The sequence below is a fragment of the Ictidomys tridecemlineatus genome, chromosome 3 (genome assembly GCF_052094955.1).
Source record: "Ictidomys tridecemlineatus isolate mIctTri1 chromosome 3, mIctTri1.hap1, whole genome shotgun sequence".
Taxonomy (NCBI): Eukaryota; Metazoa; Chordata; class Mammalia; order Rodentia; family Sciuridae; genus Ictidomys; species Ictidomys tridecemlineatus.
Genome location: NC_135479.1, coordinates 89,629,800 through 89,643,099, shown reverse-complemented (window position 1 = coordinate 89,643,099; position 13,300 = coordinate 89,629,800). Strand labels below are relative to the sequence as shown.

Genomic DNA, 13,300 nt, shown 5'->3' with positions numbered 1-13,300 from the left:
TCAGAATCAGGAAATAGAATAGTGAGTGGATTCCATTCCTGAAAAACCCAGAGACCACACAGTCGAATGTATGCAGGAGCCACACAGAGACCAGGAGTGAGTGAAGGGGGATGAATGTGCTGGTGCAGGCTGGCCACTCATCCCTAGCCAGCTGTGGCCACGTGAGGAGGGCCAGGAGGCCCCATCTTACATGTTCTTTCACAAGAAGTTATATGTGTGATTTTTATGTGAAATCCACTAATTTCAATATGTTGGCATCAAATTCAGACTTTTTAAAACAATGTATAAACCAATCAAAATATTTCAGGGAATTTTTAATCCTCTTGCTGAGTCTCTGCATTGGGTAGGAGAGTGAAATTGGATGTCATACAACAACCAAGGAAATTTTATTTCACTCAGATTATTTCGCATAGTTGCAATGAAAGAAAACCAAAGTAATTTAATGATTAGACAAGCAAATAAACAAAAAGAACAGGAAGCTCCCAGGTTTTGCATGTGTGCGTTATCTTGTAAATCTAACAACTCAAGACTCAACCTGTGGGGTTGCAGAATTATAAAGGTGGAACCTGCTAGCAAGCTCCATGAAATGCTTGCAAGAATTAGCTGACAGGTTTCAAAATCGTTGGATATTAGTCATCACAGAAGTGCCTGCCAAAAAGGGTAGTGCGTTGGGAGCACATCTGTGGTGCTCATAAATACCCCCTGCCGAGCTCAACTCAAAGAGGAAATCAGCCTCTAAGTTGCAGAAGGCCAAGAAGCTGATACAGCAGAGTTTTATGTTAAGTGGTTGATAAATTCTCTGAGGGCGGAACTGTTCATCAGGAGGTAGTCAGCTCCCAGCGCTATTATGTGTTTGTCCTCTACCTCTTGGTGACAGTGAACTTTTCCTGGTGTATTTGGGCTCTGCCTACTCAATGAATCACATTGTATAAATCAAATGCTAATTCTATCCAAATGCAAATCCTGATGATTAATACTCCTGTGTTACCATGATGTGGTGAAATGAAGAAAACCCACACTTAACCCCAGGATACATCTCATTGCATTATGGGATCCATTTTAAAGGCAAGCAGGTCATAACATTGGCTAAAAGAGCAGCAGAGACCATGTTAGGTACTATCGTCTTGATTCGCTACATTTCAAAAAGCATAGAAGTATAAAATCAACCAGAACCAACCTGACAAATGGACAATAGGCTCTTGTGATTCTGGAACCTTCAGTGCTGGGGTAGCACCATTCATCTGGGACCCAGGTCAGAGGAGGTTGTCATCAGCCACAGATTTCTGGGGGTCTTGGAGGTGAGGGCCAGAAGCCTAATGTTGAAGGAAAAACCCATCCATGCATCAATTATACTGTTTTGCTTTTACTTTTTTCCTTTCCCTTTCTTTTCTTTTTTCTCTCTCTCTCTCTCTCTCTCTCTCTCTCTCTCTCTCTCTCTCTCTCTCTCTTTCTTTCTTTCTTTCTTTCTTTCTCTCTTTCTTGGTTCAACATAATTAAATGGCACAGTTAGAGACAAGGATAGAATTTTCTTTTTTGACTTAGCTTTTATTTTTCTTGTTAACACAATTGATTCAGAATTTAAATGCTGCTCTCTGACTACCAAGTATAAGAAGCTAAGCAAAGAGTTGCATACTAAATTCATGCTTCCCAACTTAAAAAAAAAGAAGAAAAAAAAATCCTAAAAGCATTGCAGGTCACCCCCGAGCAACCCATCCACTTCACATTGGCAGATTCTGATGGCAGAGGAAAGACCTCAAGTGTGGGTGAGGTTAAGAACCCCACACTGCCTTTTTGAACCTAGAAAATGTTGCTGATGTAAGGTGAACTTGTTTTTTTTTTTTTTTATCATTACTCTACAATTCGCCAGATGCTCAGCTTAAGCAAACTTGTTTGAAACCCTAAGACGTGACTCAAGAAACTCAGAATTGTTGCTTGCAGCTTGCCCACTCGGAAAGACATTTTTCATGGAATGAATCATTTGAAGACAGCAGGAGTCATGATGAAACCACCCTCTGGAGTTTGAAAAGAGACGAGGCTGCTTTAAGAGAGAAACAGGAAGTTGTAACTAGAAGCCATCTGAATATTAAGCCAGGGCAGAATGCTTGTAAAGTAGCAAGTAAAGTGGCAGTGTTTATTCTGAAATTCTCAGGCAGTCAGGCTGTCTTAGGCAGATCTTGATAAACCAGCCTGCTCCAGGTTTTTATCTCAGGAATCCCAACAGGACAGGAGAATGGAGAGGCAGCAAAGGTTTCTGTCAGAGAAGGATGAGTCTCAGTTTCAACATCAGGGAGCGGTCGAGCTGCTTGTCTTTAATTTTTTGCTCATCCTTACCATTTTGACAATCTGGTTATTTAAAAATCATCGATTCCGCTTCTTGCATGAAACCGGAGGAGCGATGGTGTACGGTGAGTGTATAAATGGTGGGATTGATGTGAGACTTGTTGCTTGGGCGTAATTAGAGACTTGTGCTCAGATGGCAAAGTACCGAAACTGGAGAAAATGTGCTGATTGAAATGTCATTAACTTGATGAAGGGTGCTTGCAGCCTGATGAATGCTAATCTCTTTCCAGACGAGCTGCCGAAATTTGCCTTGTCACAGGAGCAAATGTCATAGTCAGGTTCTTGGGGAGCACATAATGCCAGTCTGTTGACAGCTGTGGGTCCCTTATCATGTAGGGAGGCAAACTAGGCTCACTGTTTGTTTCTGTAATGATGTTGGGAAGTGATGGTCCTGCGATCACAAAGAGCAGCCTTCATGCCCTCGCCCTGAGAGCCTGTGTGAAGTTCTAGAAATAACTTCATTGAACATTGGAAGGAGTAAAGCCCTCTCCTGTCCACTTCTTCCAAGAAGAAATTTTGCAGAAACAGACCCCACCCCTCCTGAGGCAATCATTGCATCTAAATCCTTTTTGATTATCTGAAGGATGCTTTATTTTCTTAGACTGGAAGGTATTATAAATACACTAGGGTTTCCTTATGCAATACTTTACATTCATCAGCCTGATTTCAGACATTCTAATTTAAAATTGTCATCAGTAGTAGTTATATTTGCCAAGTGCCTTTTTCATTTTACTTTTTTGGGAAGCCAAGTGTCAAAAAGCATTTGTCGAAAGTTTCAAACTCCCCAAATATTGCTCTTTTTGTATAGTCCCACCATGTCATCCCTTCAGGAAGTTTGATAAAATATGGCATAGATTAGCCAGGCTGTACTATCATCTTTTAAAGTAAGACGCAGGACACGAGTGGTTTTTAAACTGATGTCACTGATGGAATTGTTGGCTTTGCCATACCTTCCTCAGCCTAATACCCAGCAGGAACTTTGAATACAATGGAAACAAGTAAGCCCTTGCTCTAATTCACAGCAAAGAACATACTTTCTGAGTTTCCCTCATTCTGGAATTCTTGAAGCCTTTTTATCCCTGAGGTTCGTGGAACAAAATGAATGCACATTTGATATGCTACCCACGTGATGTCCTGAGGTCAACAATGTGTAATGCGATCTGAGAACAGAAGAAATCCTGTGCCTTAACTAGAGCCTGCTGGGAGATACTTGAGGGTATAAGGCCAAAGTTCTAGGCCAAGCAGTGTAATTTCTTTTCAGGAAGTCAATGTGCTAATCCATTTAGAGCACCTTCAGTTCCTTTGTATTAAGGGTCTTAAAGCACACAGTAAAAATTGGAAAGGGGGGTGTCATAATCAGCAGAGAAATAACCCAAGAGAAGGGAGGTGATGCTGTTGGAGACGAAGGCCCAGACTCCTGCATTAGCCCTTTTCCATCATCAGTGGACTGGAATCTTTCTGTCTGAACTAATAAATAATTGACAAGGGAATAGGACAAACTCTGAGAAGCCAGAAACCATGTAGCATCATATTAGAGAGCTATGGATACTTTAGCAAAACACCACAGATTTAAGGTTATCAACCTTTATTAGATGGAAAGAGTTCTTCAAAACCAGAATTTGCCAAAACCCTGACTCATTTACCAATTTCAGCTTATCTATGGTAAGCAGATAGTCTGGTAAAACTAATTAAATTTTGATGGCGTTAATTTCTGATTCAATTTTGGTGAATTACTAGAATTCAGACACATTTTGTATTCATAATTTCTAAAGTGAACTTGGAAAATTCCAGATTACCTTTCATTCTCAAGAACTCTGTAAGATATTTTAGTATTTTAAAATTATAAAATAGGAGTGCATTGTGCATTATTGTTGAGAGAGCATTTCTTTAAGGTATACTCTTAAGGCAGTTTAGGCTTAAAGTTTATAAATGTGGAATTGGTTTGAGCTGTCTAATTTCTGTGCTCCTTTCATGAGCTTTTTTATTTGAAAGCAAGTTCTGAACCAGTGCGATATAAAAAAATCATAAAATTAGATATGTATTTACATATATGTACATATATTCCATTAATAGAATTTTGAGTATCTTTTTGAGTTATCTTGAGCTATATAAATCAACGAAAAAAGTTTAATTAGTGTTGTTTAATTCTTGTTGTCAGAATCATAACTGTGGGAATTTAAGAGGATCTTCTCCAACTTCTTCATTTTTCAGAGGCAGAAAATTAATCTCAGCAAAGTGAAGTGACTTCCCCAAACCAAATAGCCACTCATGGTAGAGTCCATGTCTATCATGCATTCTAATATATTAGCAAAAAGTCTTCATTTTCATCTTGCAGGACAGTCTTTGAAAACCATGCATATGGAGTGACTTCTTGTGTTTCTTCTTCAGGGATGATCTAAATATTATATCTGAAATGTTCATTAGGGACTTTCTGTCAGGGATGTAATAAAATAGCTTGGAACTATAACAGAGGAAAAAGAGGAACTCTACTACACACTTTTTTTACTCACAAGGGGATAGGAAATTCCAAGTGAATTAATTGCCCAGTATCTGTAAATGAATTTGGAACTCATAGATGAGAAAGAAGCCTTAGAGAACACAAGCCCAATATCCTCCCTTTGCAGACGTAGGAATAAAGACTTGGAGGGGTGAAGGTCATGTCATTCTTTAGCTGCTGAGCTGGGATTCAAACCATATCTCTTTACTAAAAGATGCTGAGGACTTTAAAAACAAGAACATTCTTCCAGTGACCTTCCAGGAGAGAGGATGTGTCTCTGCAATCCAGATGCTTCCTCCTGCTGTTTACCCCCTCAAGATTGGTCACAGAGGTTCTCCTTTCCAGGAGTCCCCCTCCAAAACAAAAATAAAATTTTAGGATAAAAGTATACATATCTCTTTTTCCATCTGAGGATGGAACTCTTACATTTTTGCAGGCACTCCGCTGGGGACATGTTGATAACCAACGAGAGAGAAAGAAAGCCAACTGCATTTGCAACTTGGGCTTTTAAATATCCCTTTTCAAGGAGATGACATTTAAGAGAATCCTGTGACTCACCATCTCTGCCATGCAGACTTGTAATGAAGCGTGTGAGATTCCGTGGTCTTGCTCCTAGGGCTCATCCAAGAGCTTGCCTAACAGCTACCCCTCTTCTCTGGGTGTTGTCTCTGCTCTCATTCACTTTTGGTATATTATGTTGTTCGCCCCATGTCAAAAACCAGAAGTCTTTTCCAAAAGCACCAAATTTCCTGTAATCTCCCTACTCAGTCCCCCAACTGCTTTTCCCCTGGCATTCAACTGACATGTGTCAAATGCCCTTTAGAGGACTTAACAGATGTAGATATGTTTAATCAGTGTGATTGGGAATCCAGTTTAAAAATTCCAGGGATCAAAGGCTTCCAAAATGTGAGCAATTAGAGAAAATGATGGGAAAAGTGACCATGCAGAAGGTTTAACTTCTCTTTTATAGTTATGATTAGAAACAACTTTTAATTTATTTGCTTTAAAATATCATATGAAGGGTTGTAGAACCAAGAAAAACCATGTGTGGTGATTAACTTGTCTCTGGGTTGATTGGAAATAAATCTCATATTCCAAATACAGGTAATTCCTTATATAAAAAGTATCTTTTCTCTCATTATTAAGGATCACAGGATGCTTTTAAAAATTAGTGGAAGCATTATTTTCACTTCACCAGGGATCCTAATGGGTACTTGTTTCTCATGACATTCCATAACTCGTGCAATTTCAAAATTGAAGGGATAGAATCCATAACTGTTTTAAAATATAACCCATGGTGATATTCATTTAAACTGGACTAAAAGCCTGGATGAGTATTAATGGTCAAAATATTGATTGACAGCAGCTGGTGCACTTAGCGTTGTTCACTTAGGGCCTTATATCCTTGTTTCATGTTCATCAAAGAAAAATTGCTCCTTCCTCCCTGATAGCATTAAGAATCACATTATATCTCACTGGGGACTGCCACACTTTTCTAATTCCATGTATTAGAGGGTTGGGATCTGAGCCTAGTGACTGAGCAACTTAAACGTCTTAGAATTCTACCTTTGACTTCATGGTCTTCCTGTCTAAGGGACCATCTCTGAATTCTTGCAGAAATTTTGCTCACTGTTTACTGAGCCCAAAAGAAATTTCAAGCTACAAAGTTTAGATTTTGAATTCATTAAACTATGTCAGACTAAAGTGTTGTCTGATCCTTTAAAGAGTATGTTTAGCTAAAGCTTAATAGGACCAATTTGATTTACTCAACAGGACATTTTTCAAAATTAAAAAAAAATACAGTTACAGTTATAAAAGCTATCTTCCTTAAAAATCTTCTGCAGGCATTAGTTTCATCTCTCCTCTCCTCAGAGGCTCCTTGGGATAAAATTAGATTGTTGTGCATGATGCATCTCCACCAAGCTGATCCAACTTACCCGCCTCCAGTTCAGCCCTGTACCCATGGCTTCCAGGCCCGTAGGAGATGTTGACTATCACTTTACTCCCTTTCCCTGGCTTGGAAGGTCCTTCTGAGGCTCTTCACCATTCAAACATGAAATGCTCTGTGGAGAAAAAAACTGGAGTGCTCTTTGAGATGTGAGGGCTTTTAACCTTGATGGTATTTTTCTCAGTAATTGTTACATGTGTTACTTTGGGCAAGTGACATAACTTCTGACTTTAATTTTCTCATCCTTAAAATGGGGAGGAAATAGCAACACCACTAAGATCCCTTCCAGCTTCTAAAGTCCTTCAAAGGTCAGGCCAAGACTGATGTCATCCATCTCCCTCTTTCAGCTGCCCAAGCCCAAACTAGCAGCTTGCTTCCCAGAGCCTAGTAGCCAATGAGATCCAGTTCTTTCTCCTGGACAGGAGTTTATGTAGCATTATTCCATCACTCTCAGTTCTTCCAGACCTGCTTTGATTTTTAGGTGAGTGCTCTCAGTCAATCTCTGGAATTCCTGTCAGGAAGGTGAGGAGAATGTTCTACCCTCAGTAGGAACAGTGAGGGATGGCTGCATATCCCAGGTCTCTGGATCCCTTTCTCATTAAAGTCAGAGTCCTGCTTTCCCTTTTAGTGGGAAAAGCTTGGTTTTAGGCACTTCATATATATTGGGACAGGGTTTTCCATTGGTTTTAGCTTGGCTCTAACGTGTTTGCCAAATTCAGGATGAAATAGTGGAAACCCCAAAGGCATTTTTCTCGCTTTAGGTTTTCCAAAGTTGATTTTTAATAAAAGAACCTCTGGATTCTAATATAAATAAATCACCTGTCTTTCTGAGTTTCTGAATCTCAAAGGTGTTGCAGAGGAAGCTTTGCCACCAACTGTTCTGGTGACTCTAGGGTTCACCTCCCAGGCTGGAAAGGCACTGAGGATGCACAACAAGAAAATGAATTTGCAATTCAAAAAGTATCGATGTGGACACTATCTGTAATCTAAATCGAATTAAAGTTATATGGTTAATGATTTAGAGACAGAGAACTAACATGCTTGTTGAACACCTATTATGTCAAAAAGTTCATAGATTCTAATGAGGATACTAAACCCATTAACATTTATGATATTAACTATGCTGTTGTAAGTATTTTATAAATATCAATTAATTTAATCCTCATAATAACAATTGTTTCCATATTTTTTTGTTGGTGCATTATAGTTGTACATAATGGTGGGATTTGTTGCTTCATATTCATGCATGCACACAATTTAACAATATAATTTGACCAATATCATTCCCCAGTGTGTTTCCTTCCCCTCTCCATCTCCTGCCTGATCCCTTTCTTCTATGTTATTAATCCCCCTTTGGTTTTCATAAGACCCCCCCGCCACCGCTCTTTTCCTTTTCCTCTCTGGTTTCCACATATGAGAGAAAACATATGACCCTTGACCTTCTGAGTTTGGCTTATTTCACTTAGCATAATGCTCTCTAGCCCCATCCATTTTCCTGCAAATGATATATAATTTCAATTTTCTTTTCTTTTCTATTTTGGTACCAGAGATTGAACCCAGAGGTGCTCAGCTACCAAGCCACATCCCCAACCCTTTTTTTGTATTTTATTTAGAGACAGGGTCTCGCTGAGTTGCTTAGGGCCCTGCTAAGTTGCTGAGGCTGGCTTTGAACTCGAGATCCTCATGCTTCAGCCTTCTAAAAGACCGGGATTATAGGCGCGTGCCACTGCACCTAGAAATTTCTTTTTTTTTTATGGCTGAATTAAACTCCATTGTGTATATGTATGACATTTTCTTGATCCATTCATCTGTTGATAGACACATAGGCTGGTTCTATAGTTTGGCTATTGTGAATTGTGCTGCTGTAAACATGGGTATGCATGTATCACTGCAGGATAATGACTTAAAATTCTTTAGGATAAATATCAAGAAGTGGTATAGCTGGGCCATATGATGGTGCCATTTTCCTAGTCTTTTGAGGAGACTCATAATGATTTCCATAGTGGTTGTGATAATTTACCATCCCACCAACAGTATAAAAGTATTTCTTTTTCTCCACATCCTCTCCAGCATTTGTTATTATTTGCATTCTTGATGACTGTCATTCTGACTGGAGTGAGATGAAATCTCAATATAGTTTTGATTTGTATTTCCCTAATCGCTAATGATGTTGAACAATTTTTTAATATATTTGTTGACCATTTTTATTTCTTCCTTTTGTGAGGTATCTATTTAATTCATTTGTCCATTTATTAACTGGATTATTTTGGGGTTTTTGGTGTTAAGTTTTGAGTTATTTATATATTCTAGATATTAGTCTTCTGTCAGAAGAGTTGCTAGAAAAGATTTTTCTCCCATTCTGTAGGTTCTCTCTTCACATTTTTGTTTGCTTTACTGTGCAGAAGCTTTTTAAATTGATTCCATCCCATTTACTAACTTTTGACTTTGTTTCCTGAGCTTTAGAGGTGTTATTGAGAAAGTTATTGTCTGTGACTGTGTGCTGGAGGACAGTAATCATTTTTTAAGATAGAGAAACTGAGGCACCAGAAAATCAAGTAACTTGCTCAAAGTTTCACATCTACTAAATACCAAGGCTGGGATTCAAACCTCGGTGGTTTGGTTCCACATGGCCACTTGGGATCACAAACCTGAGGGAAGTGGGGGGAGAGACGGAGGGAAGGAGGGAGGGGGGAATGTGTGTGAAAGAGGAGTATTATCATTTTTATGGTACAGATGAGGAGAGTGACCCTCAGAGACATAAAGTAATTGGTAACCAATAGGGCTGTGCTCCAAACTCAGAAGAATATCACCCATGTTCTTTCACCCATTTTAGACATTTAACCCTCAAATAGTTGCTGTTATTAAATAAACATGTATTCTGTGCCAGGCAATGGTACCTTAGGACATTACAGAAGAAACAGAAAGAAATGGAAACTTGAAAAATTACCAGCTTGGCCAAGGCCACCCAGGGTAATGGCAAGTGAGTGATGTCACATTTTGGCCACTGTTGTTCCTTCTCTGTCTGCTCACAAAGTCAGAGGTGGGGATGTCGGGGGTGGGTTAGTTAAGTTTCTTTTTTACCTAGAACCCTCAGGAATGTTGCACTGTCCATAGCAAAAGGCCCAGCATGGGACACCTTGGGAGCAGTGATGTGGAAGCTGGAGCTGAGATACTCCAGGGGAATTGGGGAGGCTATCTGGAACCACCAGGGAAAGCAGTGCTGCAAGTTCATGGTCTTTGGGTTTTACAGGCCTGCTGTGGTCAAATGGGAGTGGCAGGTGCTGTTAACAGTTTGAGAAGGGACTGTGGATTCACGTGAAGCATACAAAATGGGCTTTCAACACGTGCTAGTTTGACTAAATTGAATTTTTGGAAGAGACCAAAAGCAGGAGCATGCATTATGTCTCTGGGACCTCAAAACTAAATGTGTGTGCACAAGGACAAGACAGTGTGGATTTTGATGGAGTTCCAGCACGACAACAGTAACCATGTGGGTAGGAGCCATTGTCTCACAGGACAGGACTTCTCAGGGTGTGGCTCCTGGCCTGGCAGAACCCTTTCACCTGAAGACTGCTTTGAAAGGCTAATACGTGGAACCTCAGCCGGACAAACTGACTCAGAGACCCTGGGGTTGGCCCTGGCATCTGCACCTGACTCACTGAGGCTAAGAACTACCACTTCACTTGTGTTCCTCCCATCTTTCTTCTTTTCCACCCTGTTACCCTCCTATGGCAAAGAGGGGTTTGGGAGGCCATCTCCCGGCACTGGAGAGTCCCTATTTCACTGTGTAACACTCTGTAATGTTGCTACTCTTTTGTGTAAACATTATGAAGGAAGAAGGCATTTGTTTAGTCAATATGTTTCTAGTTAGATATCTCTGTTCTATATTTCTCCTGTCAACTCTCTAAGGCGATTTTTCAGTAAGGGTGTTAGCTTATGAGTAAATTGGTGGCTGAAACAGTTTCTACAAAAAGTTATCTGTGATGCCAATGTGAGAAATCCCCCAATGAAGTGTGTATGTTGTGTATATGTGTGTGTTTGTGGGTGTTGTATGTCTGTATGTATATGTGTGCATGCATGCGTATATGTTGTATGAGTGTGTACATGTCTGGTGTGTGTGTGTGTGTGTGTGTGTGTGTGTGTGTGTTTGTACACGTGTGTGGTGTGTGTGTGGCATCTGGTATGCACCAAGGGTGGGAGGTGAATATAAAATACCTACCTTGGAGACATTCTGACGGTCAGAACTTTCTGGAATTTCTCATATGACTGAGTTCTGTAAGAAGACAGAAACTCTGAAGGAGGAACAGCTATATGGACCACTTTCCTCCTTGGTGCATAATGAGGAATCTTTCTGACAGGTGCCACACACCTATTCTAAAATCATTATGGGACTTTTTCTTCACCAAAGCAGGTCTGTAGTGAACCAGTGTACAGCAATGAATTCTGTGTCCCTTTCAGCAACCCCCACGCTTTCCTTTAATCCTTTGAATTTAGGTTGGTAGGAAGGCAGACAAAGAACAAAGGCACTAAATAACGAGAAGGCATTGTGTATTTTTAGATTCAGTTGCAACCCTGACTAATCTCAGGGTAAAACTAAACTGCTACAAAGGAAAATGTTAGGAAACACATTTGGACATTTAAGATTCTAATCTTGTCATCTTTCATTGTATTTTTTTGGTACTAGGGATTGAACACAGGGGTGCCTAGCCACTGAGCCACATCACCAGCCTTTTTTATATTTTATTTTGAGACAGGGTCTAACTAAGTTGCTTAGGGCCTCACTGAGTTGCTGAGGCTGGCCTTGAACTTGCATTTCTCCTACCTCAGCCTCCCCAACTGCTAGGATTACAGGTGTGTGCCACTGTGCCACCCAGCATCCTGTCATCTTTTAAAATCAGTATTCTGACAAAGACTTTGACAAGATGGAAAGGGGATGGATAAATATTTTTAAAAAGTCAAAAAAATTTTGGAGAGGCAATTAATGCTGATATTTGTTAATATTATCTTACAGAGTATCAAATTTTGTCCAGCCGTTAGCTTTCTTAGTTTATTTGTCAGACCTTTGCTTTCTTCATGGCCACATTTGAATCCCTAGTTCATTTTTTGAATACAAATGGCTGAAATAACAGCATCACAAAGCAACTGCCTTGAAGACTCTTACTGTTTAAAGTCCCATGACAGTGAAGAACACTCTCCATCGAGGTTTGTTTTATTCCTTTTATCTCAAAATTCCTTTCAGATATTGGAAATTGCTCCTCATGTGAATATAAATTAAACCCTGATATCCCCATGTACCTCAATTTTCTTTGCTCTGTTCAAATAATTGTGTCCAAAGGCCGATTCCTCTGCTCCAAAACAGAGCCAACCAACCCCCCATCAAGGAGTCCACTCAGTTCTTCTTGGGGACCTTCTCACCAACCACCTGAGTACACTTCACTCCTGTGCCATGCAGAGGCCATTTGGCCCAGCTGCCCTGGGCAACTGCCTGACATGCCTGGTTAGCACTGTGCCTGTCCACCTCTGTGCACTCCCTCCCTCTACCCAGTGAACTCTTGCACATCCCTAAGAATGTACTCTGGGAAGTTTTCCCACCATTCTGTAGGGTTTAGTTGGTCTTCCCTTGAAAGTTCTTTAGGACTTTGTAGGTTCATTTTTTAAAATTTGTTTTAATTTGCTGAGGATGTGGCTCAAACGGTAGCGCGCTCGCCTGGCATGTGTGCGGCCCAGGTTCGATCCCCAGCACCACATACAAAGATGTTGTGTCGGCCAAAAACTAAAAACAAATAAATATTAAAATTCTCTCTCTCTCTCTCTCTCTCCTTAAAAAAAATTTGTTTTAATTAGTTACACATGACAGTACAATCATTTTTTTATTGGTTTTTCAAGACATTACAAAGCTCTTGACATATCATATTTCATACATTAGATTCAAGTGGGTTATGAACTCCCATTTTTACCCCAATTACAGATTGCAGAATCACATCGGTTACAAATCCACATGATCTTGACATACACATTTGAATCAGATGGGATATAATTTCTCATTTTTCTGAGTGTACAGGTTGCAGAATCACATTGGTCATGCAGTCACAAATATACACACAGCAATAATAATGTTTTTTTAAAAGAACTTTTTATCTATTAAGATGCAATTAGCTGCAAGCAACAGAAACACTGGCTCTTAGAGACTTAAGTAATAAGACATTTCTTATCTCCCGATAACTCAAAAAAGAGTCCACTTCAGGCCTGCTTGATTGGCAGCATTTCATTACCTATTGCCATTAAGGGCTCAGGTCCTTTGCTGTTCTCTGCCCTGCCCCTCTCAGTGCTGACTTCAGCCTCAGGCTGGCAGTGAAGTGGGTGTGGTGGTCCCTGGTGTCCTAACCAGGCCTAGTGCCATTCTGAGAAAGAACAGAGGTCATCTCTCCTGTGTCTCTCTCTTAGGATATCAAAAATTTTCTAAGAAGTCACTGGCAGAATTCCCTTTGCTTCTTATGGACTGACATGGGATCACA

The 13,300-nt window shown here is 40.0% G+C and overlaps 1 protein-coding gene across 2 annotated transcripts in view; it reads left to right on the top strand.

The window, feature by feature from the left end:
• The first annotated feature begins 2,045 nt into the window (after positions 1–2,045).
• Positions 2,046–13,300, top strand: part of Slc9a9 (solute carrier family 9 member A9) — a 541,578-nt gene continuing 530,323 nt past the window's right edge. The window contains exon 1 of one of the 2 annotated variants that reach the window (XM_078043469.1): positions 2,046–2,405. In XM_078043469.1, coding sequence (XP_077899595.1) covers positions 2,231–2,405 — 175 coding nt within the window. In that variant the 5' untranslated portion in view covers positions 2,046–2,230. The remainder of the gene's footprint in view (positions 2,406–13,300) is intronic. The other variant, XM_078043468.1, reaches the window with a different exon arrangement.